The 27,994-nt window shown below is 38.8% G+C and overlaps 1 protein-coding gene and 1 pseudogene across 1 annotated transcript in view; both read right to left on the bottom strand.

Moving 5' to 3' along the window:
• Nucleotides 1–7,278: 7,278 nt before the first annotated feature.
• Nucleotides 7,279–27,994, bottom strand: part of dlgap1a (discs, large (Drosophila) homolog-associated protein 1a) — a 109,071-nt gene continuing 88,355 nt past the window's right edge. The window contains exons 10-15 of the mRNA XM_026373572.1: nucleotides 23,656–23,701; nucleotides 19,673–19,954; nucleotides 18,377–18,509; nucleotides 17,766–17,857; nucleotides 14,612–14,764; nucleotides 7,279–7,793 (exon numbers count right to left, since the gene is read on the bottom strand). Of these exons, the coding sequence (XP_026229357.1) occupies nucleotides 7,569–7,793; nucleotides 14,612–14,764; nucleotides 17,766–17,857; nucleotides 18,377–18,509; nucleotides 19,673–19,954; nucleotides 23,656–23,701 (931 nt within the window). The 3' untranslated portion in view covers nucleotides 7,279–7,568. The remainder of the gene's footprint in view (nucleotides 7,794–14,611; nucleotides 14,765–17,765; nucleotides 17,858–18,376; nucleotides 18,510–19,672; nucleotides 19,955–23,655; nucleotides 23,702–27,994) is intronic.
• On the bottom strand, nucleotides 9,333–9,886 carry LOC113171602 (annotated as a pseudogene).

The raw sequence follows: 27,994 nt of genomic DNA, 5'->3' as shown, positions 1-27,994 counted from the left end.
TTAAGTTTGTGCACACAGATAAACTTTGCTTTGGATGTCTAAGGACTGGTCATCACTCAAGAAGGTGTGATAACAAGCACGTGTAAGAAAGGATATCTGACTTTTCTGCATGATGACAAGATCAAACGTCAAAGGCCAATACCCCAAAAAGAATTTGACACTTCAAAGGACAAGTTAGGCACAACAGAAAGGGTTGTAATAGCGAATACTAACAGTCATACAAGATATCCTAAGCACACAGACATCCCCTATCTTACCAGTCTGGGTGTCATCCACTAAACAGCCACAAAATAAAGTCCTTGTATATGCTCTGTTAGAGACAGAGAGATACAACCTTTATCCTAGATTAAGTGGCTCAAGACCTCAACACAAACAAAGAGAATGTCTGTTTGCAGCTATCCACAATGTCTACCAGGTCAACAGTCATACAATGTCAGAAACTGAAGGATCTACAGGTGAGAGGATACAACTCAAACAAAAGAATTCCATTCCATTCACAGGGACAATCTGATTATTATGATTCATACACATTCACTGTTCATGTACTGTTCTTTGGTTGTGTAAAGCTGCTTTGTGACAATGTCAACTGTAAAAAGCGCTCTACAAATAAAATTGAATTGAATTGAATTGCCACCTGTTTTCACATGAGAGTTCGTCCCAGCCAACAGGTTACACATCCCAACTTCTGAAACAGCTCAAAAATGTCCTCATCTGCAACAATTGGCAGAAAAGGTTCCACCACAGCTGGACTGTGAAGTAGGCCTTCTCATTGGCTATAACTGTCAAAAAGCCCTTTTCCCAAGGGAGATCCTGTCTGGCGAAGAATATCACCATATGCACTTGGCTGGAGTATTGTTGGTGGCTCATACTCAGCTAAAGATGATAGTGATGCAATAGGAACTAGCCACAGAATCATAACAATATGAGTGGTGCAGGCATCCGCCTAGCTAAAGAAAGAAGTACTCTTTGTGTTCAGAACTGAAGTCAAAGAGATACATCAATCAGAACTAATTACAACTCTTGAGTCAGACTTCACAGATCATGCTACAGATGATAACCCAGGAAGACCTTCTGTTCTTGCCTAAAGTGAAGGCAGGCATAAGGCAGAAAGAAGATGGCCACTATGAACTCCCACTTCCTTTCAAGACAGACAAACCTAATCTTCCTCTTGGAGATAAACTGGTGGGAGAAGTAAAAGCGACCGATCCTGAGCTTCGGAAAGCACATTTGCATGCAGTCAAGGCAAGACAACTGAATCCAATAGTAAACTCCTTTGCTAAATTCTCTGACTGGTCTAGGTTAGTGAGAGCTTTTGCCAAGCTCAAAACATTTATCAGGGACTTCAAGGGATCTCAGTCTGAAACAAATGAATTGACTAAGCTTGAAGAACAAAGAGAAGCGGAAATCTTCGTTATAAAGCGGGTGCAGGAAGAAGCCTTTGCTGTAGACATAGATAATACTGAGGCCCAGAGAGAAGGAAGCCTGGACAGGCTAAACAAGTTGAATGCCTTTCTGGACCAAAACAACATACTCAGGGTGGGAGGATGGCTATCTCAGTCAGGCTTACACTATGATGTAAAACACCCTGCAATATTTCCAGAGAAATCTCATGTCTCAGCCCTCTCATCAAACATCATCATGAGTGAATACACCACCAAGAAAGAGACAAATGTGTAAAATGTAGGAGATACAGAAGAACAACAGAGGTTCAGAAAATGGCAGACTTGCCTGAAGAGAGAACTGAGACTTCCCCTCTTTTTACTTATTGTGGCCCCTTCATTGTGAAGGAAGGAAGAAAAGAATTAAAACAATAAGGATTGTTATTTACTTGCTTGTGCTCCAGAGTGATGCATATAGAAACACTCGGTGACTTGACAACAGATGCATTCATGAATGCACTCAGAGCATTCATAGCAATCAGAGGACCTGTGCACCAATTAAGATGTGACACCGAAACAAATTTTTTTGGTGTTAGAAAGGAGCTGTCTGAGTTGCTAAAAGGAATGGATCAAGATTGTCAGCAAGCAGTTAGTTGTGAATTTGCTACGAATGTTCCATCAGCCAGTCATTTGGGAGGAGTCTGGGAATGCCAGATACAAACAATCCGAAGCATCCTGACAGCTATTCTCGACAAGTCATCTAGTAGACTTGACACCACAACTCTGAGGACATTTCTTTATGAAACAAAGGCCATAATTAACAGTACACCACTAAGTGTTCATGACCCTACTGACCCAGAACCCCTTACTCCTAACCATATACTAACCACTAAATCATCAGTTATTCTGCCACCTCCTGGACAGTTCTGCAAAGAAGATCTCTACCTGCACAAAAAAATGGAAAAGAGTGCAGTTTTTAGACGATGAATTCTGGCAAAGATGGAAGTAGGAATACCTGTTAAATCTCTAAATACCACAGAGATGGCAAAAGACATCACGGAACTCACAAGTAGATGACATTGTCATTCTACAAAATGCAAAATACAAAAGTGCATCAAGAACCGAGTGGAAGCTTGCCAGGGTTGTAGAAGCTTAACCCAGTTCAGACTGACCGAAAAGTGAAACTACTAGTCAGTGACGCTACATTTGATAAAGGAAAACCTCACTAGATCAGTTTACCTTGAGAGGCTTATTCATTCAAGATAGTCACATTACTTGAGTCCAACTAAGTCACATACATAAGGCTACACCATTCACACATAGACGCAGGAACATTATCAATTAATATTCCTTATATGTTATACATTTATGGTGCAGATTGTTTGCCTTTGTTTTAAGTGGTTACATGAACATGGAGTTTATATTAAAATGTAAATATCACAATATGCAATATTCTGTAATGTAATGTACCATTAACTCATGCTCTGACATGGTTAAGGGAGATTAAGATGTAAAGTGGTGTGTCTAGCGAGAATCTAGATTTTTAGCTGAAGCAAGCTTAGGAAGAGCGTGTTGATGGACTGCAGGTGAGCAGAAGGCTCCTTTAAGGCTCTGGTATATTGTATTCAAAGTTCAAGTTGTCTACGTCTGAAGCCAAAGTCGGATAGTCAGAGACTCAAAGATTTATGGACCTCTTTTCATGACAAGCCAACAAGGTATTTATTTAATGTGTTTAAAGTGCCTCTATTTTTTGTTTATGTACATGCTAGGTGCTGTGTAAATTACTAATGTACTGCGTACTGTTCACAAAAACAGTTCTCACGGCGTGACTAAAGAATTGAAGAAAGAAAAGCAATAAACGCTCGTTTCAAAGAACCGACCTGTGTCTGTGTTGTCTTGGAGAGAGCTACAAATAGTACAGAGCTCTGTGTTAAGATAATAGAGCTAAGAGATAACCAGATGTGAAAATATAGTTACAGGTACACGCGATAAAAGTGAGTAACTTGTTAAACATGCATAATGAGAATAACGGTAACGTCAGCCTGCCGTTCTGCATCCACCTTGTTCAGTAATTGCCTTAAACAAGCTAAAGAGAAAACTGACTGTATGCAGAAATAATAATTTAGCCTCATTTTCAATACATTTCAAAACTGACTAGGTTCTGGTGACTGTGTGTGACAACAGCCCGTCCATACTCCAATCAGTCCCTCACCCTGCCAGGTGGAGGCTACCTGCTCAGCAGTCAATAACATCATCAGTGAATAAAAACATGAGCAGTGAATAACATCATCAGTCCTCAGAGGAGCATAAATGTATAATAATAAGTGATTTCTTTTGACTCTGTTTGCCTTTAACTGCACCCACTTCTTAATGTCAGGACTATTATGTATTTATTCAAATGAATATTTATTAAACTTATTAGTAATTATTAGTAATTTTATTAGATATTCTTGTATCCTTGTTCTATATATATATAATATTTTTTTTAATTCTGGTGGTCATGCTCTTTGAAGATCAGCACTGCATTGTCCATATCAGTCATCTAAATCAACTATATTTATTGTGACTTCATAAGTAATGTAGTCTCACCAAACACAGCTTAAGAGCATTATCTTTTATTTTAAACGTTTAAATAAATTAAATCAAGTAGCCAATTAATTGTAGGATGCTGTAAAAGATCAGGTCATACAGATTTTTTGTCAGTGAATGGGCTGCCACATTAATCTTTATATTATTACCTTTTAAATGTTTGCAGACATCTACAAACACATTACTCTGCTTGTATAAGATTGCCCAACAGACATTATTTGTCCTCTAGCTAAAATTAAGCATTTCCTGTCTTACAGCAGGTGAAACTCCAGTGTGTACAAGGCTTGGATGATGAGCATGCCACTCCGACTTGTCAGATCGGTATGAGAAGAGGGGCGAAGGATGTCAAAAAGGAGGTACTGATAGCCAGAAAAACTTCAAGAAAGACAGCTAAATCATAGATTTAGTCATTTGGCAGACACTTTTATCCAAGGGAACTTACAAGTGAGGTACAACAACAGGCAACGTGCAAGGTAAAGGTAAGGTAAGCGTAGGCTAAAACCGGAATGTGAACTACGCTTTCCAGATGCATGTACCACCAGAGACCACCTCATCTCACAGCAAACTCATTATATGCCCTTATTACCAAGTTGTGTAGGATGCACATTATTCCCTCCCAAGTATATTAGAACAACATTTCATCATGATTCAGTCATACATGTGACATATGTTGTATGATTTTCCTGTTTTATATATTAGATCTAAAAAAAAAAGCATCTTTGTTAATTCCTTTATTAATATGGCTGCCTTCACTTGAGACATCTGGTCCCATGATGTCCATGTCATTGGCTAAAATCTACACATTAGTGACAAAAGGCAAATCAAATTCTAGTCCCTTTTTGTAATGATGTTCCGCCACAAGCTTAGTGGTTGTGATCAGATTTTTGATTAAGATATTCCCTGTGGTGTTTTCACAGTTGTGGTGGAGAGCATTGTCAAAAATGAGGTAGGTTTTCAGCTGGGTGATTGTTTGTCAGAGCTGGAAAGCATTTGGATAAATTTACGACATACCTGTGTTTAAGTATTTTCATTTTATATTGCTTTATACATTTTCTTCAGTAGTTGTTGTGGTAATTGTTCAGTGTTAGATCAGTGTTCAGTGTTTTGGAAGCTACATTCAGTTGTAATTTTTTAAATTATATTTTGGTTAAATTACTCTTTACTGAGAGGTAAAATTAGGAGACTGTGATAAGGTGAATTTAATTTAAAAAATGACAATATTTGACTAGAGACACGTATCTTGTTTGTTTGTAGATACATTAGCTATAATTTTATATTTACTTATAAAGACTTATTATTATTTTTTAAGCAGTATAATTATAATGGATAATGAAACAAACACAGATTAAGCAAAATAAATGTATTTATTCCATTAATGCAAACATGAACTATATTTTTAATATTGATCATAATTCACTTCTAGAAACATATACTGTAAGAATGAACCACAAGCTCATCTTGAACAATATCAATAATTTTCAAATAGATATACTGTATGTATGTAGAGACAAAGTCTCTATATGCAGTTCATTGTTTAAATGGCCAATTTGTACTGTGAAGCTTTATTAGATCAAAAAGTGTTTTGTGTGAGATTACCAATGAACTACAGGAGTTCTGTGACGTTCAGATTGTAGTCATATCTTTCACAGCAAAAAAGTTTGATTCAAATCAAGTTCTGAGAAGTAAACAAATGACTTTGGCTTAGCGGTAAAGAAACATGCTATTGCAACCATCTGACAGGCAAGCAGGCAGTTACTTACCATTTCATTTTATTTCATTTTCATGAACAAGGCAGCTACAAATGAAAATCTCCAGAGGCCACCCCTTTCAGTTCAAAAGAGATCATCTTCACACAGCCAACAAGGTCCAAACTTCAAACTGTGCATTTCAGTCTGCATTTTAGAGATGAGATGCTCATTTGCTAGGCCTGCACTCTTTCCCTCACTGAACTGTATTTGACAACTATATATAAAAGTTAGCCAAACATGTTTAATCTCCTTAATTTAGTTTTGCTACTATGTACAGACACCAGGTGTCACAGTGTAACATAAAACGTTAATTTTTTAATGTTATAAACTGTTTATTATCTGTCCGGCGCACACACAAACACAAACTTAATCACTTGAAACTAATGTTAGCCACTAGTAGTATAGCCTAGACAAGATTAGCATGTAGCCCATCTACAACATTCGGCAATTACTGTGATTTAGATTGACCTAAAATTAAAGTATTAGCTAGTTTAGCAGCACAGCTAGTAGGAAACACCCGTTGTTTTAAGAATTCAATTGAATTTTATTTGTATAGCATCAAATTACAACAGATGTCATCTCAAGGATCTTTACAGTGTTTAAAGGTTTAAGACCTTACAAAATATTACTGAGTTATATAGAAAAACCAACAACCCCACTTGAGCAAGCACTAGGAGACAGTGGAGAGGAAAAACTCCCTTTAACGGAAGAAACTTTGGCTCAGAGTGAGCGGCCATCTGCTTCGACTGGTTGAGCTGAGTGGAAAGATAGGAGAGGAAACAGAACAACAGGCAACATGCAAATGTAACAGTAAACCAGCAAACATGTCATCTTCTATAGTATTCATGTAAAGAATGAATGCTGTGTTATTTCCTATTGTCACACAGGTTGTGTTGGTCCAAGAGCGAAGAGAGAAGCTTCAAGTGTTCAGGCAGACCCCCCCCACAAAACCCGCAGCCAATACAATTGGCTGTCACAAGCCCCCCACCCCCCTGTCAAACACAACTCTTGGTAAAACCACGAGTACAAAACTCTCAGTCGAGCACAGAGAACAGCTGAGTGTAATCGACTTGGTGCGCAAGTAAAACAATTAAATAGAGAGGGAAAAAGACATTTGAGAGGGGAAGAAGACAATTTGAGCACAATAATATGATAAACCTATATGCAACTCCATATTCTGTGCTCACGTGATATTTATGCATGCAACATGTTAAAACCTGCAGTGTTTTTTTTTTCTTTATGCGCTCTAGTTTTGCGGTGATCTAACGCCGTACATGATTGTTAAAAATGCAAATAACTTAGAAATTAAATAAAATGCATGTTACCCTATTAGCATGCTCATCAAAGATGATCCTTAATATCAGTTTAGTCTGTCGAGCTGTACACAGTGTCAGGTTTCAGTATCTGACCATGAGGTAAAATTAACTAACCTGAACAACAAGTTCTTCTGAACTGAATAACTTATTTGGGGAAAACTAATGAAATATGAAATATTGAATGTGTCTTGTATAAGTTCAAAGCACAATATTATCTGAATAATATATTCACAATACAGTCTCTGACCTTGGTGTGGACAATGATACATTTTTTTGTTTACGATGTGCATGGTGTGTGTGTGTGTGTGTGTGTGTGTGTCATACATGTCAACCCTGTGTAGGTCCCTGTAAGCTGTGGCTGCTGTGCTCAAACAGCAGAAGGGTGCACTTAACTGCACTGACGTCTTTAGAAACTTAAACAACAAGCAAGATAAGCACATTAATGCATTGATGCAGAAACAATGTGTGCTCATGCTGTACTGAAAGTACTTTCCTTGCTTGTGGTTCCAGTTCTGCATATGTCCCTGTTAGTGTCCTCATAGCCTTGTTTGGGCCTCTGGGATGTAGATCTCAATGCTATCGGCACTCTCTGTGGCTGAGTTTTGTCGAACAGATGCAGCTCTCTTGGCGGCCATCAGGCGCTTCCTGGCTTCCTGCCGCTGCTTTTCTGAGCTCTCAAGTGAGCGGTCTCTGACCAGAGGGGGATGGTGGTGTGGGCCCTTGGGTGGCTTTTTTGGCACTGGAGGGGGGAGCCGTCTCTCCTAGTGGGAGAGCATGGTAGGGAGGATGGCAACAATTTCAGGAAAAAGACATACGAACCCCTCTAAAAGTTACTTTTTTTTTGCTGTAGACTGAAAATATTTGAAAAGATGAATGTGAGACAAAAGATCAACATTTGAGCTTTTATTTCCAGGCGTTTACATCTGGATCAGATCAGATAGCACCTTTTGTTTGACCCCACCCATTTTTCATGTGTCTAAAAGTATTGGAAAATGGGACTGACAGGTGAGTTATGTTGTGTGTCCTATTTTATTGATTATTCAAACAATAAATAGCACTGAACATTTGCACTCAGTTTCAGATTTTGGTTTTCGCCTGTTCAGACTGCATTTATAGTTAAGAGATGTAACCAACATGAAACCCAGAGCAAGTGTAAAGCTGAGAGAACACCCAAGCCAGTACAACCATTTGAATTGTCATGAAGAAGAAAGAAACCACTGGCAGACTAAGTAACGGGTAGATTAGTAAGACAACAGCAGTTGACAACAGGAACACTGAAAGCTATAAAGCAGGACCCTAAAACAACAACAGCAACAACCTCAACTTCATCTGAGGGCATAAGTGAAGGTATCGCAGAAGAAATCATGAACAAAACTACAGAGGCTACATCAGAAGATGCAAACCATTCATTAGCAAGAATAACAGAAAGGCCAGGCTAGAATTTATTAAAAACTAATAGGTAGAGCAGTGGACTGCCAATCACAGGATTGGTGGTTCGATTCCCGGCTGCCACGTCAAATTCCAAAATGTCCTTGGGCAAGATACTGAACCTCTAGTTGCCCCCGGTGAGTCAGGTCAGCTACATAGCAGCTCTGCCATCGGTGTGTGAATGTGTGTGTTTGTGTGTGTGAATGGGTAAATGAGACGCAGTGTAAAGCGCTTTGAGTCCCAGCTAGGTAGAAAAGCGCTATATAAGTGCAGACCATTTACAATTTTATGGAGTAATAAGACAAAGATGAACCTTTACTGAACTGGTGGAGAAGCATTAGTTTGGAGAAAGAAGGGATGTGTTTATAATTACAAATATACAAGCTCATCTGTGAAACACAGTGAAGGTAATGTGTGAAATGTTGGGCTTGTATGGCTGTTTCTGGGACAGGCTCAATAGTCTTCAGTGGATGTAACACATGATGACAGCAGCAAAATGAACTTGAGAGTCTACAGAAAAATCTTGACTGCAATTTAAAGAAAGATGCAACCAAACTGACTGGGATATCCTTCATCATGCAGCAAGATAATGCCAAAACAACAAAGGAGTTCATCTGGAGCAAGAAGTGGAAAGTTTTAGACTGGTCAAGTCAATCTCCAGACTTAAGCCCTATAGAGCATGCATTCTACATGCTAAAGAGGACACTGAAGGGAGTAACCACCCAAAACAACAACTGAAAGAAGCTGCTGTGAAAGCCTGGGAAAGCATCACAGAAGAAAAATACAAAAGTTTTGGGATGCCAGTGGGTCACAGGATTAGTGTAGTTATTGCAAGCAAAATATTTGCAACTAAATATTAAGTCCTATTGACTTTAATCTATTTTCTTCCTCTGTTGATTCTCTGTTGGTTCTTCCTGGTGCTGAGGTCACCGATCAGGCTCTTTGTAACCCAGAGGAGTATGAAAATCCACATTCATATCACACTCAATAATGGATATTGCTTTATCTGGCTTGGTTTCTATATTTTATATATTTTCATTGTAGTTGATAGCTATGACATCACCAGTGACATCACCATGAGGTTAACACTTTTCACTTTGACCAGGCCATGTTCCCCCAGAAGGAGATTCTGCAACATCCAGTGTGGCAGATAACAAATTCCCTCGCCTGCCACAAACTCCAGAAAACCACAGTGTGTCATTCTGCCTGAGTTCTTGTTGGTCAGCTAGAACAGCATTGGACAGGTGATACTGAGCCTGCTGAGCTGGTCAAGAGTTGAAGGTGACATTATAATTAGCCTCCTTTCTCCACTTCAGATCAGTCATTTGGACCTGCCAGCACTGACACACAGTAGCAGCGGTACTGAATGTGGAAGCCTTTCTGAAACCTCTGGGAGATTAGGTGGTCAATCGTGGAAGGAAAACATGTTGACACTTTTCGATTTTAGTTGTCAAACAACTCAGATTTAAATGTTTCTTTCAGTTTTAATGTTTTATATTATTACATATGAGCTGCAACTTTCCACTGTTGTCAACCTCTGGAACCAACTGGAAGTCCTGACAGGAGGAAGTGATGACAATGGTAACCACCACGGTGGGATCAAGGCATAAACACCCGGAAATTAAAGCTAAAATGTCGATCTTTTGACGTCAGACCCAAAATATTTTAGTCTACAGCAAACATAAGGGAACTGTTCTCACATTTCCAATACTTTTGGAGAGGAGTGTATTTCTGTGTGAATATCATCATATGAAAATTGCAATTGGTTATCTTGTGGGATGGTATGTTTTATCTATTGTATTTTGTCATTAACTGGACATACATGGTAATGGCACCATTTTTATAGTTTCTCCAACATTTATATGAGTTATAAAAATATTACACTCTCTAAACCTCTAAAATCTGAAGAGAAGAAGCATGAACAAATGATCAAAAGGGTTGCAGACAAAGCAACAGTTTAGGCAGATTATCAAAACCACTTGAAATGTTGCTAATTATCCTTAGGTGCACAACAAAATTGTGCTTTCACAATTATAAGTATGGTGGGAAAATAATCTAAAGCAGCAGGTTGGTGTGTTTAGAAGACACACTAACAATAAAAATTCTACTCTTCTTCTTTGTTTTATGTTCAAAAGAAGTTAATAACTGACTAACCTGTTGTTTTTTATTCTGGTCAGGGATTAGAGACGCCCCCCTTTTCCATCTCCCAAGTTGCTGCTAATGCACTAAACACTTGAAACTCAGAACTGTTAATACACCTTTTTTTTGTTGTGCATTTGTTTCACCATCTATGCTACAATGCACATATATTCAATTGCAAATATTGTTATTATAATATTTTATTGCAATTATTTATATGTTTAGAGTAATTATTTATTACTTCTCTCTTAGAGCTACCAAACAAATTGTGTAGTATTTCTAGTAAGTCTTTTATGTCCTATGATCAATTTAGCATTTGTTGCTACATCACAAATTAAGTTGACATAACTGACAGTAGTAATGGGAAAACTGTTAAAAAGTTAAGTTGTACTACACCAGATATAGTAACGATGTGAGTAGACCATCTGTAGTTTTTAAATAATTCATATGTTTGATTTAATTTGACAGTAAATTTGACATTTTTTTGTTGTTTACCAGATGTAGTTTCTGTATGTCTTGCATATTGTATTTAGTGTGAAACTGTTGTGTCAATCGCCTAATGTGCTCAATGGTGATATGTACAGTATTTGTGAAGATACAAAATTAGCCACAATCTTTCCTGTTCATATAATGGCATTGGCAGCTACACACACAAAACAAAACCAATGGTGAAGCGGCTGCAGGCAGCAGAAGGAAGGAAGGATGGGCCGAAGGAAGCATGGATAGATGGATGGAAAGACAGACATAATAGATCTACGGAGGCCCAGTGGTGTCAAGGCCTTGTGGTGGTGTTGGCATTGCAGTTATGCTGATTGATGTATAGCTGTTTGCAAGCGTCTTCACTGTCAACACAAAGAAGCACAAGAAAGAAAAACAGGAATGAGAGCACATGAGGAAGCCAGCAGAGTCAATATCCTCAGTGATGCTAAATGACAACACATACTGCTGAAAGAGAGTAACAGACCAGGCAGAAGACCCCTGAAAAAGATTTAAAGATATACACCGTCCAAAAGTATTGGAACAGTAAGGGTAATTCCTTTATTTTTGCTGTAGACTGAAGAAATTTCGGTTTGGCATCCAAGATAAATAATGAGCCGAAAGATCAACATTTTCATCTTTTATTTCCAGGTATTTACATCTAGATCTAATACACAACTTAGAAGATAGCACCTTTTGTTTGAACCCACCCATTTTTCATGTGAGCAAAAGTATTGAAACAGATTGACTGAATAGATTAAAATGAATAAGATTTAATATTTAGTTGCAAATCCTTTCCTTTCAACAACTGCATCCAACCTGTGACCCATTGTGTGTGGGTGGTTACTCTTCAGTCTCCTCTTTAGAAATGCAAGCTCTATAGGGTTTAAGTCTGGATATAGACTTATCCAGTCTAAAACCTTCCACTTTTTGACCCTGATGAACTTCTTTGTTGTTTTGGCAGTGTGTTTTGGGTCATTATCTTGCAGCATGATGAAGGATTTCCCTTTTAGTTTGGTTGCATCTTTCTTTAAATTGGCAGCCAAAATGTTTCTGCCTCTATACTTTTGTTCATGAAGTCTCCTGCGACCAGTAAATTGTGATACCTTCACTTCTGCCCTCTGGAGGTTATTGCTGATGTCAACAACAGTTGTTTGATGGTCTTTCTTTACAGCTCTCAAAATGTTACTTAGTACACCAGTAGTTTCTTTCTTCTTCATGACATTTCAAATGGTTGTACTAGCTATGTCTATGTCTAATGTTTGTGCAATGGCTCTGAATGATTTTCCATTGTGTCTAAGCTTCGCAATTACTTGTTTTACAGCCATAGATAGCTCTCTGGTTTTCATGTTGGTTATACCTCGTAACTACAGTGGCAAGAAAAACTTTGTGAACCTTTTGGAATTTCATTGTTTTCTGCATTAATTTGTCATAAAATGTGCTCTGATCTTCATCTAACTCACTTGTATTGGATCCACTTGGACATAAAAGCTGAAAGGCTGATCTTTTGTCTCATATTCATCTTTTGATGTCAGTCTACAGCAAAAATAAAGAAATTGGCGTATCTGTATCACCACAGACACAGACATGACTAACCTGGATAACACTGAAAGGCTAAATGTGATGCATGTACAGGTTGCCAGAGGAGCTGGTATTAAAACCACTTTAAATTGTGGCCTTGTGAAACTCATTTTATAATAAATTAATTATTGATAAATACAAATTAGCGTAATAATTGTTCTAGTGTATAGCCACTGATACACTTTTATACAAAATTTATAATTTAATTTTATGATCAGTTTTGCTGCTTTTTTCATAATGTTCAGTCACTAATGTAGAGTCATATTCATCTTGCAAATCTTCTCTGATATCAAGCCCTGGTAACAAACATCACACACATCTGGTAAGGACCGATTCAGAAAGAGTGATTTCAGGGCGATATCACCTTCTATATTTTTATTTAATTGACATTACTTTGTAGAAACCATGATTGATTTATAGGCATTGTATAAAGGACTAACATGCAAAAAAGAAGGGGTCAAAAAACGCTCTAAAGCAACTGTAATAATATAGATTCAGCAGTATTTTCCAAGCATGGAATGGTATGAGACATCGTATAGTCTCAAAGAGCCAAAAACAGGTTGTATTATATGTCTGGATATGATGGTGATAGTTTTACTTTTATTTACTGTGGAAATTATTAAAACAGTACACCAAGTTTACAAAGTGAAAGAACGTCTGGCTCCATGAGACTATTGGCAAAATGACAACTGTTATGATTCAGGACATCATGGAAGAATATGCCACATGTTGCTATGGTTACTTTTCTTGAACGTCTCTCATTCAGTAACATCTTGTTCATTTAGGCTGTTCAACGACATCTACTTTACCAGGTAAACCAGGTTACTAGGTATAGTATCCGTTCAGTTTTGGCTGCAACATATTCTTTACCATTGACATTTCATTTACAGATGTTTGTGTTTTAAGAACATCTAAAAAACATATGCCCTCATTTACTAAAGCCTTGTACATACTAAATCAGGTGCAAACTTGATATCACAAACAGCATGAGCTGATCTACTAAGGGTGCAGTCCAATAAGGACATCTTTGTTTGCATGTGTGAAAAACAGAGGAGAAAATGCAAACAGATTTGCAGTGTGATTTATCAATCCTAAAAGCAATTTGCAGTTCCTGGAGTTGCGCTGGAACCTCTAAAGGCAGATGCAATCTGCTTGCGCATGGAAGGCTGCTGTTACGATGCAAAGGAGAAGTTAAATAATATGTCCAAAACTAATGTTAATCTACTTGTATAAATATATTTGTAATAAAACTATCGCCAATGTCCAGTTACCCATCCCACCACATCCCCTCACCCAATCACGCAATTTTTCTTATTAGATCACCTGCAAAATGGCCACAAATGAAATAAACACTTTTTAAGATTTCACATGCAATTTAGTACTATTTGGCATCTTCAGAGCCAGAGTGTGTAGATATATCTATTACTCCTCTAAGGTGGTAAGTAACTTTACAAAAGTACACTTTTGTGCTGAAGTCTTACAAAGTCTTACATTCTTACAATTTTAGGTACTTTGAGGGTGTTTCATTTTTATGTTACATTTACTTCTAAATCACAATACAATAACTAGCTCTTGTAGATGTAGGTTCTTATAAAACATAATAAGCTAGTAAATGCTGATGCACTGTTATAGATGAAGCATTTATCAGTACATAAAGTGGTTAAAATCAGCTCTAACTTTGCCAGCTGCTCCTCTTGTTCCACACCAGTTCAATAATTCAGATCTATAACACATACTTTACACATACTGTTTTATTAATTAACTTATGTGGTGCCTACTATATAATTACCTGGCTAACACATACATAAGATGATTAAATATGCCAGTCAAATATGCCTTGATGTACAGCAGAGAAAGAACTAGCACACATTACTCTTCCATTCAGAATACTAAGTAATCCCAGTTGACTAGTCAGCCTAGTGGCATATGGGACATTTAATATAAGTGTGTGTACCTTTCTCTCAGGGGGTTCTAGGGGTCTCCAGTTGTTGGCTCTGAGCTGGTGAAGCTCATCAAATTTGAGGCTTATGTTCTCGATTGATAGCTGAAGCATGTCCCAAAAACCTGCCAGGTCTGAGGCCACAGGTCGAGGGTGGGCATTGGGGTTCTATGAAAGTAAAGGTAAAGACCATCAATTCAACTTAATTCAATTATGTACATATACTTACTTCAGTTTATTTATAAAGTGCCAAATCCCAACAAAAGTCATCTTAAGGCACTTTACAGTGTAAGGTTCAAAATCTTACAAAATATAATTTATACAGAAAACCCAACAATCCCATCTGAGCAGCACTAAGCGACACTGCTCTAAACTCCCTTTAGAGCAGGGGTGTCAAACTCAATTGCACAGGGGGCCAAAATCCAAAACACATTTTAGGTCGCGGGCCGAACAGGATAAACATTTATTGAACACACTAAAACTTTTAAAACTTAACTTTTTTTAACATAAACCTTAAAAAACCTATATTTTGCTCTCTACAGAAATATATCCTCTCTAAATTAGACATTATATATATTAAGTTAGAAATAAAGTAAACATTAAAAGAACAAACATCAAAAATTTCTTTAATCCTATGTGATTTTATATAAAAAATAAACTTACATTTTAAATATCCCAAAAGATTTTGCTCTCCATAAAAAAATATCCTGTCAAAATTATACTAATTCAAAATGTGAACATGCAATAACAAATCAAATCATTCAGTCTATATTTGGTGTGAGGTTCTGTGTTGTGGAGATTCTAAGGATGGATTGTAGGTTCTCACCAGTGAGACGACTCCTGTGTTCTGTTTTGTTAGTCTTCATCACTGAGAAGAGCTTCTCACTAAGATTTGTGCTACCAAACATAAACAAGGTTCGAGCCTCATGTGGACGGAGCTGGGACATTTCTGCGGGAATGGAGTGAATAAACTGTGCGGGTCCTGCGGTGTCCTACTTTACCTTCAGTCATTACACTGCAGCTCATTCAGCTCCATCTGAATCTGTACAGGTGCAGTTTACACATCGACGGTAAAAACTCTTTTCTTGTTCGTCAAAGTCTCCAAAGCTCCGTGAGAACTCAGTTTATGAGCAAAGTGCGTATTTGCGAACACCGTTTTAACGATATGGTTCAACATTACTTGGCATTGTGAGGACCAGCTTCATAATAACTAGCAGCATCATAAACTAGATTTGATTAACGCGGAATGTGTTCGGCAAGGCAGCTGAAGCGCTGCATTATGGGATCTGTAGTTTATTGTGTTACCAGCGCTTCATATCGCCATTAATAACAATAATATAGAAATGATCTCGCGGGCCGTGAGTTTGACACATATGCTTTAGAGGAAGAAACCTCCAGCAAACCAGACTTCTTAATACATTCAGTGCCTTAAGTTTCACCCAAATCTACATTTAATCACTACAAGAATCCAACCTCCCTCTGATTGCTATTTTTATCTATAAGAAAATACTGAGAGAAATATTTCATATGTAGAGGCCAAAAACAGATTGCCAGAAATGCAAGTAGACATTGGGTGACTAAGCAAATAAGAAATGTAGACTAACGAGAAAAGGTTAAAAGGTTACAAGAGAATAACTGGAGCACCAATCAGGAAACAAATGAAATAGGTGAAATACCACCCCAATTCCAAAGAAGTTGGGACGTTGAGTAAAATCTAGATAAAACAGAATGGAATTTTTTCAAGATCTCAAAACCTACATTTTATTTACAATAGAACATTGAAAACATATTAAACATTTAAACTGAGACCACGGTGGAGCCTCCCCTTTCCTTTTTAACGACAGTCTGTAAATATTAACTGTTAACTGAGGAGACCAGCTGCTGGAGTTTTGGCAGAGGAATGCTGCTGCTGTATTGATATTTGTATTTAAACTGCTAAACAGTCTTTGTCGTATTTTGCGTTTCAAGATGCAGAAAATATTTTCAATTGGTTTGGATGAGAAAAAGGCATCTCCAGCTAAACCTTTCAACAGAAGTTCTCGTCTTTACAGCCTTGGGTTAACTATTGATGATTAACTGAGCTTTACCGGCCACATCTCCTCTCTCTCAAGGACATGCAGATTTACCCTTTTCAACATCAGAAAGATCAGATATTCCCTTTTAGACAATGCAACACAACTTATTGTGCAGGCTCTGGTCATATATTGTCTGGACTACTACAAAGCATTACTGACAGGGTTACTAGCATGCATTATTAAATTCCTCCAGATGAAAATACAGCAACATGTCTAATTTTTGATCAGCCAATACGGTCAGCCATCATAAAAAGGACACAAATCTGCATATGTCTGCACTGGCTTCCTGTAGCTGCCCACTTCAGTTTCAAAGCCCTGACCCTAGCCTACAAAGTGGTCATCTCAACAGAACCTACTTATCAGAACTCCGTTGTCCAGGTCTACAATCCCACCTGTCCACTGCACCCTGTTAGTGAATGGCATCTTGTGTTCACCTCAAAATCCCTGGCTAAACAGCCTCACTCACAATATTCAAAAAAACTACTGAAAACAGAGCTCTTTCACAACTTTCTCTGCACTTAAATGTATAAAAATATATATATGCACTTACACCTCATGAAACGGAAACAGCTCTGCCCAGAGTAATTTATTTTTTAAGTTATTCTACTTGGCTTAGATATTTTGCTTGCACTGTACCACACTTGTAAGTCACTTTGCCATTGTTGAATGGCTTAGCGAACTGTGTTTATTGCCTGTTTTAATGCAGTGCTGCCCCTACGCCTGAAGATCACAGACATTTCAGTGTTCTCCCTTGAGCACTGAGATTTCTTTTATGAATATTTTTAAGTACTGTAGATAATGAAATATTCAAAGTGTTTGCAATTTTACATTGAGTAAAATGATTGTTATATTGTTTGTCCCAACTTTTTGAGACGTGTTGCGAACATCAATTATAAAATTACCTTGTCTATCCTTAAAATGGTACATTTTCTCAGTTTGCATTTGCAAATCATGGCATTCTGTTATTATGTAGATTTTACACAGCTTCCCAACTCTTTTGAGATTAGGATTATATTAAATGTAAAATCCTAATTAGTGTATTGCACATGACATGTGGTACATGTTTGAACTGTAAGTACGTGTTTCACACTCACCAGGTTCTCCTCACATAGCTCCCTGAACTGCTGGAACTTCTGGGACATCAGAAGTTGAGCACTTCCTACTGCACTTCTCATCTTTCCAAGGACTATAAACACAGAGACAGAGGTTAGAAGAAGACTAATCCACATTCCATCTGTTCTGAAGAAAACACATTTATTGCCCTTGATAATATACTCTCCAAAGAATGATAATTGAGAAAGAAAATAGAAAAGCATATATCATGGCTAAAGCTATGTTTTTGTGTGTTTGTTTTATTCAAACTATTCAAAAAAAAAAAAAAAAGAAACGCCATTTGTTAGTGTTCATGATCTAGACACACACCCTTTGATAGAGATTAAGGACACAGAGTAGCACAAGTTTGGAGATGCAGCAGTGTATATTTACATTTTGAAGGTGAAGTACAACTTTTAAGATCAGGATAGGAAAAATGTAATGCTGGCCATGTGTATGGAGGCTGTAAAACAGAGGTTGACTTAAATATAATGTAAATTATAATATCTTCAACCAAAGTGTCCTAATATTACTACTGATATAAAATTTTTGGATATAATGAAATTGTACTGTTGCTACATTGCAATATGACACAGAAAAAGACATAGCCTACTGTCTTCAGGCAGGTCGTTCTCCCGCTGGTCAAGCTCCATCTGTCGACACCAGCCTTCCATGCGGTCAGTCTCAGCCTGCAGCAACTTCAGAAACCAATGTCCATCTCTCTGACACACTGACCGATGAACCACCTGTCATATCAAATTAAATACTGATAACATTTAGAGAAACACCTGCACCATAATTTTTATCATAAGGCAACACAATCAACAGTGGAAATGTATTCTGTATGTTTTAACCCTTTGCACCAGCCACATCTTTTATAAAATGATATGAATCGCAGCCACCCTTTTGAGGTAAAAAGTTGGTGTTTCAGAGTCCGTACACTCTGTGTAGTAATTTTGCATTAATAGGATACATTTCGATTTAACATGTCCTATGCTATCAACATGTTCGATATTGTATGAAACTACACTACCTCACCTTTCTAACCATGTGCTCTTTTAGATAAGAACTTATACTAACTAGCCATCAGTCAGCAGCTTCTAAGCAGTCAGCATCTTTTAGGCTTTTTACCTAATCAGCTTTCCTTAGATTTTTTTCAGAAATAGCTTTCTCTAGTTTAAACATAAAATCCTATTAGTTAAAAAGTCCCTATCCAATCAGGTAGTGCCGAATCAAGATTAAAAAGGGTTTTTCTTCTATAAGGTGTTTCTAGGCTGAAATAGAACATACAACTAAGAGTAGCTTAATACATAACTTAATAATAACTTATTAACTTAATACCATGCCTGATGATACTGTCCCTGTCAGATGTGCAAAACACTCACGCAGTCATCTTCAGTCAGAAATGCAAAGTGACACAAAGATTGTCAATTTTGTATATCCAAATGCTGTATTTAGCTGCATTCTCCTTTAGGCTACAGAGTGATAATTAGATGTGATAACATTGCAGTAGTCCAGATTCACCCATTACTGTCCACAATTAATTTTTTTTTACCCAGTGCTGTACCTGCATATTCAATATTTCTTTACACGCTGACAATTTTTGAAACCTCATAAAATGACAACACTATCACAGGTAACCTGTGACTTAAACCCTGACTAAAACAAAAACCAAGATTTACTGAGTAAATCTTGACTAAACCTAAGAGAAAATAAATGACTAAAATGTAACTGAATTTAATTACAATTTTCAGGAGATGACAATGACTAAAACTAGCAGAAAATTGTTGTCAGAACACTGTTGTCTGTCTCTATATGTTAGTCCTGTTATAGACTGGCAACCTGTCATGCCTTGCTCTCACAGTCTTGAACATTGAAGGTCAATATCACTAAATAACCTTCCACGTACCTCCAGCAAAGCAGAGCTACTGAAGTTGACATCAAGTGGATCTTCTGTTACACTGTCTATCCATGGATCTGGAGGTGGCAGGATGGATGGGTCAAAACCCACATCCTCATAATCATCAGAGGCACAGGCGTGGTAGTGATTTCCTGAGCCCTGGATGCTGACGGTAGAGGTGGTGGCATCGTGGGAGTATTGCCGAGAGATGGCACCAGATGATATAACTTCCATGTCGGTGTCTGGGGAGTCCAGTGGGGTATCCAGCAAGTCAGGCATGTCCAGATCTGCCTGATGTAAAAATATATATTTATATAATTTACAATTGTCTAAAACAAGTAACAGAATACTGACTAGGTGATATGAATGTGCACACATGTATTAGCTGACAATATTGATGTTGATGCTAATGATTTTGTGGATAGAGGGTGGAAGAACTTTCTGCCCTGACAGCCCTCAACACCTATAGTGTTCAGCTGAAATTGATGCAGGCCTTGCAAGCTGTGTTACATGGACTCAAATAACTAGGTTACTGAAAATCTGGGTATACATGCAATAAAAGAGTAATCTGATTTTTCCTCTGCCCTAGGCAGATTTTGAAAGCGTGGTCCACAGATGTTGACTGTGGGAAGACAGACAAGTCGCTTCCCAATTGCTTTTCCGTTCTTTCCCTCTCACTTTTTTATTTTTTGACACGTGTGTAAGAGAGACACACAGCGACAGTCACAGAGCTCCTATTTAAAGAGGAAATTGTCTGAATGAAAGAACTGGACAGTAAACACTGAACTGTTTAGATGTCTACATAAAACTTTGTGCTGGTTTCAGTTTTATTTTTATTTCAGGTGGACAAAAACGAGATTGCGTCACTCCGTGTAATGATCTCTCCTTTCATTCGGCAGCACTTCTTAGCTGATAGTAGTACAGTGCTCGACTGCCTTTGTTATGCATATGCACTCGGTTACTTAAGGGCATTTAAACGCACCGATTTAGAAGGAGTTATGTTAACGTTATTTTTATTCTGTTTGTCAAGAGTCTCAAAGGAGCTGTGATACCGATTTCGCCAGTCTCTGTCCGCTAAACGTGAAAAATGTTCTTCTGTTTGGCTGGTAGTTGAGTTTTGAGACTGAAAGAGCTTGGTGACAAGTTAATGAAAATGCTTTAGGCTGGCTGTGCTGTTTCGCTGTCACATTTGAATAAAGAGATAAAAAATCAATGGCAATATGAAATGCTACTTTTTTAACTTTTATCTAATCAAAGAAAGGATTGACACTTTTTATACTGAATTACCAATTGCAAAGTGCATTTTTTAATTGCAATTAGAAATTGCACATTGAATTGCCAAATGCAAAATAAATTGCCATTTGATTGGAAAGAAAAAACCCAAGGCAATATGAAATGCAATGTATTTAGCTTTTATTTAAACTTTTAATTAAAGAAATTTAGATTTGAATTGCCATTCTTGGCAAATAGTTGCCAATTGCAGAATGCATTTTCAAATTCTCTGACCAAATTGCATATTGAATTGCCAACTGCAAAATGCATTTTTGAATTGCAATTAGAAATTGCAAATTGAATTGCCAAATGCAAACTAAAATGCCATTTGAATGGAGAGACCAAAAACCCAAGGCAATATGTAATGCAATGAATTTAGCTTATATTTAAACTTTTAATTAAAGAAATTGAGATTTAAATTGCCACTGTTGGCAATGAATTGCCAATTGCAGAATGCATTTTCAAATTACCTGACCAAATTGCGTATTGAATTACAAATTGCAAAATGCATTGCAAATTGAATGACAAAATCACATATTGAATTGCCAGTTGATAAATGAATTGCCATTCGAATTATGACACTGAAAAACCTCCATACGGAGCTGCCATTAGGAATTTTTCACTAATGTGCATCCATTGAAAAAAAGCTTTTACACTCTGTGACTGATGTGAGCATAGTAAAACCACAGAATGTAGGTTTTTAATAAAGTGTAGATGTTTGTCAAACAAAACATTTAAATATCACAGACTGAAAATTTATGGTATACAGACTTAATATTTAGATAGATATATTTAGATATTTAAATAGTGTGTTTTGGGGCAAATACAAAAACAAACTTCAATCAATTGCAAGTGATCACAACTCAAATCTGACCCACAGCTGATCCAGCTGAACTGCTGTAATCAGAAACATAGCCAGACATAGCAGCTAATAAGGGTTTAGAAGACAGGATGTCTCAGACATTTACTTAGTTCCATTCTCCTCAGTCTTGTCCAATTCTACGTGTATCTTTTGTGGGTGAAACTAAGAAGCAAGGAAAAGACACAGCTGAAAGAAACATTCATGCATATAAGAGACTTGAGGTGTACCCTGTGATGTTGGATTTAAATTTCTTTATTTATTTGGTATTTTTGCCCATGTATCTCTGGCATGACTGTTCTTGTGTTCCTGATTATACAGTAGCAAGAAAAAATACATGAACATTTTGGATGTTTTTTGGTTTTCTGCATTAAGTGGTCAAAATGTTATCTGATCTTCATCTGAGTCAAGAGTAATAACAACTATGATGTGCCTAAAATAATAACACTAAAAAATTCGGATCTTTCAATGTTTGTTGAGAACAACCATAATAACCTCAAGAGTGCGAGTGGAAAAATTACATGAACCCTTGGACTAATGACCTCAAAAAAGCTAACTGGATTCAGGTGCTACAATACCTGGATGAGAAAATTTGTTTTCAGGTGTGGATGAGATCTACTTTGACTGACAAAAAACACTCTAACTCACTCAACGTTTTGAGTTTGCTCTGCACAAAAACAATGCGAGCCATGCTTCGCCAAAAGGAGCTTTCAGAGGATTTACGATCAATAATTGATGATTTACATAAAGCTGAAAGGGGTTACAAAGTGATTTCAAAGACTTTAGAAATTCACCAGTCTACCCCAAGAGTACAACAAACACTCATCAATGAAGTAAAGAACTTTAATATTGAGTATAGAGCATTATTGGAACTGGCTAACACTTGTGTTCATGTGTCTACACAGGACAGGACACTACAAAAGAAGTTGCTGCTTACTAAAAGGAACACTGCTGCATGCCTATAGTTTGCGAAAGACCACACTGATACTGCACAGTGATATTGGCAAAATGTTTTGTGGACTGATAAAAGATTGAACTATTTGAACAGAACACAGCACTACATCTGGCATAAAAAGATCATTGCGTAACATCATGAAAACACCATCCCAATCGTAGTGTAAGTATGGTGGAGGAAACATCATGATTTGGGCCTTCTTTGCTGCATCAGGGCCTGAGCAAACTGCAGCGATCAGGTACCCAAGTGTATTAAAATATTCTTCAGAATAATGAATGTCTGTATGTCAGCTGAAACTTTGTAGAAGCTGGGTGATGCTACAGGACAATGACCGAAAACACCAAAAGCAAGTCCACAACAGAATGGCTTCAGAAAAACCAAATCCACCTTTTGGAGTGGGCAAGTCAGAGCCTAGACCTGAACCCAAGAGAGATGCTATGGAACGACTTACACGTGAGACATCCAACGAAAATGACAGCGCTAAAGCAGTTCTGCCAGGAAGAATGGGCTAAAACTCTTCCTGAATGATGTGTAGATCTGATTCACAGCTACAGGAATCGCCTGGTCGAGGGTGGTCAACCAGTTCCAAGAGTTCACATACTTTTTCCACTAGCACAATGATGTTTTTATGGTTGTTCTCAAGAGAAAAAAGATCAGAATTCAATTTCAGTTATAATTTTGGGTACATCATATATGTTAGTACTCCTGAAAATGACATAAAAAAACAGATATGTGAATGGCATAAAACTTAACTACCCATTTTTTTTAGCCATGTGCTAATTTAAACAGATTTTTTATTCAAATATTGTGGTAACTCACAAATGGTGGAAAGATCAGAAAAATAATTCTCTCAAGTGCCTTGAATGAATTTGATTTGATCACAAAGCAGCATTAGTGGAAGCTTACCTGTACAGCTGCTGTCACGCTGTTGGAGCGCTGGAACCGTCGATATCTGACCACCAGAGGACATAAACAGTTATTCTCCAATTTAAACATTTATTTACAAATAGGCTGTAGTCCTGAAAATATCAATTAAAACTATCGCTTTGCTGGAGGCTGGTGGATAGGGATGAATGGCCAGATCTAAACCTGACTGGCATTTTGTACATAGAGTTATGGTCTGATTATAACAAACACCATTTTCAAGCTAAAGGTGGATCATGCTGTAAGTGTACTTCAGTACACCTTAGACCAGGGGTCGGCAACCCGCGGCTCCAGAGCCGGATGTGGCGCTTTCATCCATACACTGCGGCTCCGCATGGCTTGGGAAAATAAATTATGTTTATTATGTATTAAGTATTTAATTGAAGTCTATTTTATTTGTGTTAGTTCTTTTTTTAAATTGTAGTTCTAAATTAGAACATTATTGATGATGAAGATGTTGCCCATCAGAAGGCCACTTTTGTTCAGAATCACAAATAGAGTGATATTGAGAACCTTCCAAGACTGGACAAACTTGCTTTTGCATTTGGAGTCCTGCCGATCTTCGGATCCACATACGTATGTGAGCAGTTTTTCTCCACCATGAACTATGTTAAAAAAAACACTGCTCACGCCTCACAGACAGCTTACAGTCCAGCGTAAAGATGAAAGTGGCTTCGTACAGCCCCGATTTGCAGACGCTGTATGCAGAGTTAACCAGTCTCATTAACCAGGTAAAATAAATATTTATGCAGATGTTTTGCAAATATTTATTTTTCATTGTTTAGTGACATAGTGCTTCTAATTTATTTTTTAAATTCAGGTCAAGGCTCCGCTACACACCCCAAAATCCCAAAGGCGATATAAAGATGACGGCTCACGGCATTTTCTGTTTCTGCCACATGGATAATTTAAGTTCAGCTTTTTAATTCATTTGAAAGAGAGCCTCAACTCGTTGTGTTTCTTTTTCTTTTATTATTATTTTTTTGAGAGTTCAAAATGTTCAAAAGGTGTTCATTACATAAATAAAATAAAATATTCTCTGTAGCACTTCATGAATTTCATAGGCAACACACTGTAGTTGTTTATACAAAGTTTAAAGGTAAAAAAAAAATATTATCAAAAAGTATTTGTGGCTCCTAGTGTTCTTTTCCGTGGAAACCGGGTCCAAATGGCTCTTTGGGTCTTAAAGGTTGCCAACCCCTGCCTTCGAATTTAGATGATGACTATAGGAATGTATTATCTGCACTCTGAGCCCTGTGTCCATATGCTGTAAAGAAAGGAAAATGTGTCATGAGGGGGACAATGTAACAAAGATTTATTGAGGGTGAAGTTAGAACTTGCTGAGACCTTTGTGCATGAGGTCATGAGATGGATGTCTGGACTGCCTTATTTTGTCTTTTACACTCTTTTAGGCTCTATGGTGGTAGATAACCTTGGCAGATGAATGTGTGGGTGTCTGCTTGTGGCCAGTGAGAGAAATAACTACTTGACTGCCAGAAATGATTCAGCTAGATTTTCAAATCTGCTCAATTCACAGTCTAAAGTAAAACTTTACTGCATTGTCTTAATTAAATTAAATTAAATGCATTTCGGATGTTGTGGAGGGCATGTCTACACCCTCCACAACATCAGAAAGATCAGACCCTACCTGTCGGAGTACATGACCCAACTCATTGTACAGGTGCTGATCATATCTTGTCTCGATTACTGCAATTCACTGCTGATGTGGTTACCGGCATCCATGACCAAACCCCTGCACATGATCTATAATGTAGCAGCACACCTCATTTTCAATCAACCAAAAAGGTCTCATGTCTTTAGATCTCTGCATTGACTTCCTGTGGCTGCAAGGATTAAGTAAAAGCTCTGTCTCTTGCCTACAGAATGGTCAGCTCTACAGCTCCAACATACTTCAACTCAATCATTCAGGTCTACAACCCTGTCCCGTCCACTGCGCTTGGCCAGTGAAGTACGTCTGATGGTTCCAGCACCATACAGTAGACACCAAGGAAAACTCTTCAGCTCAGTGATCCCACAATGGTGGAATGAGCTACCAAACTCTGCATGCTCAGCGACCTCACTTTCAATATTTAAAAAACTGCTGAAAACAGACCTCTTCCGCATCTTCTTTTGCAAAAAAAAAAAAAAAAAAACACTTTTCTGCTCTCTTGTACTTGCATCTCATAAAACAGAAGCACTTTTTTTTATAGCACTTTGCTTTGATGTTTTTCTCCTTGACTTTGAATTTCTTTTGCTTGTCTTGTCTTGCCTCACTTGTAAGTCGCTTTCGATAAAAATGTCTGCCAAATGACTAAATGTACTCAGATACACCTCCACCTCCTCCCCCTGTATAGAGAGAGGGATGACAGATCCTGGATTTCGGATTTCCATCACCAGCTCCTTTGTTTTACTCATTTTGAGTTGAAGATGGTTGAGTCCACACCAGTCCATGAAACTGTCCACCACCCCCTCGTACTCTGTGATGTCTCCACCCTGAATACATCCTACAACTGCAGAGTCATCAGAAAACTTTTGAAGATGGCAGGACTCTAAGTTTTACCTGAAGTCTAAGGTATACAAGGTGAAGAGGAATGAAGAGGTTGAAGATGTGGTGCAGAACATCACATAGGTGGGGAGCACAGACTTTCAACACCCTTGTGTCACCGTTTCGGCCTGGCATCAGGCCAAGCTGAGGATTTCCCTCACTGCTCCACCTCACTCTCCCTCTGGACTCCGCCCACCAGCCCATTCTCTCCCTCTGCTCACAGCAATCAGCTGAACATTGGACTCACCTGTGCCCACTTTCCCCTACAAAACTCTCCTCAGTCCTTTTCCCCTCTGTCAGTTCGTCGTCGTTCCCAACCAGTCTCCAGTCTGTGTTTCCCGTGCCTTCAAAACCTGCCTGTTCCTGCCTGTCCTCCTCAGCCCTGTCTGCTTCCCCCCTGGATTCCCTGGACTTCGTTCCCCCTCTGAACTCTGGACATTATTACCTGTTTTTTCCCCCGTGAGTGTTTTCCTGCCCTTGTGCAGTGGTTTTTGTTTTGTCTTTTGATCCCTGAGTTGTTACTTTGTTCTCGTGTTTTTGTAGTGTCTGTTGACACCCTCCTTAGTTTGCCTGTTTTTGCTTAATAAATCCTGTTTAAGTTCATGCCTGCCTCGTCCCCCTCCCTTAACTGTGACAGAACGAACTGACCATACCGCGGCCATGGATCCCCGTGGTCCCTTAAATGGCCAAATAATACTTCCCCCCCTGCCCTTGTTTTGAGCACTACGGGCTTTTTTCTGATGCCCTGCGGGCAGAATACCTGGACCTGCACAGTGCAGCTGACTATCTGTTCAAATGCCTGAACACACCTGGAAACCTGGAACACACCACAACCATCATCAGATTAGCCGTTAAAACCCTGACAGAAAAGGACTTTCTCATGTCATACATAGAATTCAGAAAACTCAAGGACCTTATCCTGTCTCGTCTCAAAGCCTTCAAATCCCGGACCCCCACAACCAAGACACCCGTTCACCACTACAGGCCCGACCCAGACTCCCTGGCCTCCCCTGCTGTTAGCCGGCCTGTTACTCCATTAGCTTCACCTCCTCCCAGTCACGACCTCCCCACTCAGCCAGTCTCCACCACAACAGCTCCAGTCTCCACCACAACAGCTCCAGTCTCCACCACAACAGCTCCAGTCTCCACCACAACAGCTCCAGTCTCCACCACAACAGCTCCAGTCTCCACCACAACAGCTCCAGTCTCCACCACAACAGCTCCAGTCTCCACCACAACAGCTCCAGTCTCCACCACAACAGCTCCAGTCTCCACCACAACAGCTCCAGTCTCCACCACAACAGCTCCAGTCTCCACCACAACAGCTCCAGTCTCCACCACAACAGCTACTCCAGCAACAGTTGCAGTTCCTGTCACCACCGCCACCACAACAGCTCCAGTCCTTCAGTCCACATCCACACCAGCTCCAGCCCCGGTCTCCACCACCACAACAGCTCCTGTTTTGTCTCCCCGTCCTGTTTTGTCTCCCCGTCCTGTTTTGTCGCCCCGTCCTGTTTTGTCTCCCCGTCCTGTTCTGTCTCCAGGCGGGTCGGCGCAGAGGTCGTCGACGCCGTCTCCTCAGTCTCCGGGCGGGCCGGCGCAGAGGTCGTCGACGCCGTCTCCTCAGTCTCCGGGCGGGCCGGCGCAGAGGTCGTCGACGCCGTCTCCTCAGTCTCCGGGCGGGCCGGCGCAGAGGTCGTCGACGCCGTCTCCTCAGTCTCCGGGCGGGCCGGCGCAGAGGTCGTCGACGCCGTCTCCTCAGTCTCCGGGCGGGCC

This window comes from Anabas testudineus, chromosome 17 (genome assembly GCF_900324465.2).
Source record: "Anabas testudineus chromosome 17, fAnaTes1.2, whole genome shotgun sequence".
Taxonomy (NCBI): Eukaryota; Metazoa; Chordata; class Actinopteri; order Anabantiformes; family Anabantidae; genus Anabas; species Anabas testudineus.
This window is presented reverse-complemented; position numbering and strand designations above follow the sequence as displayed.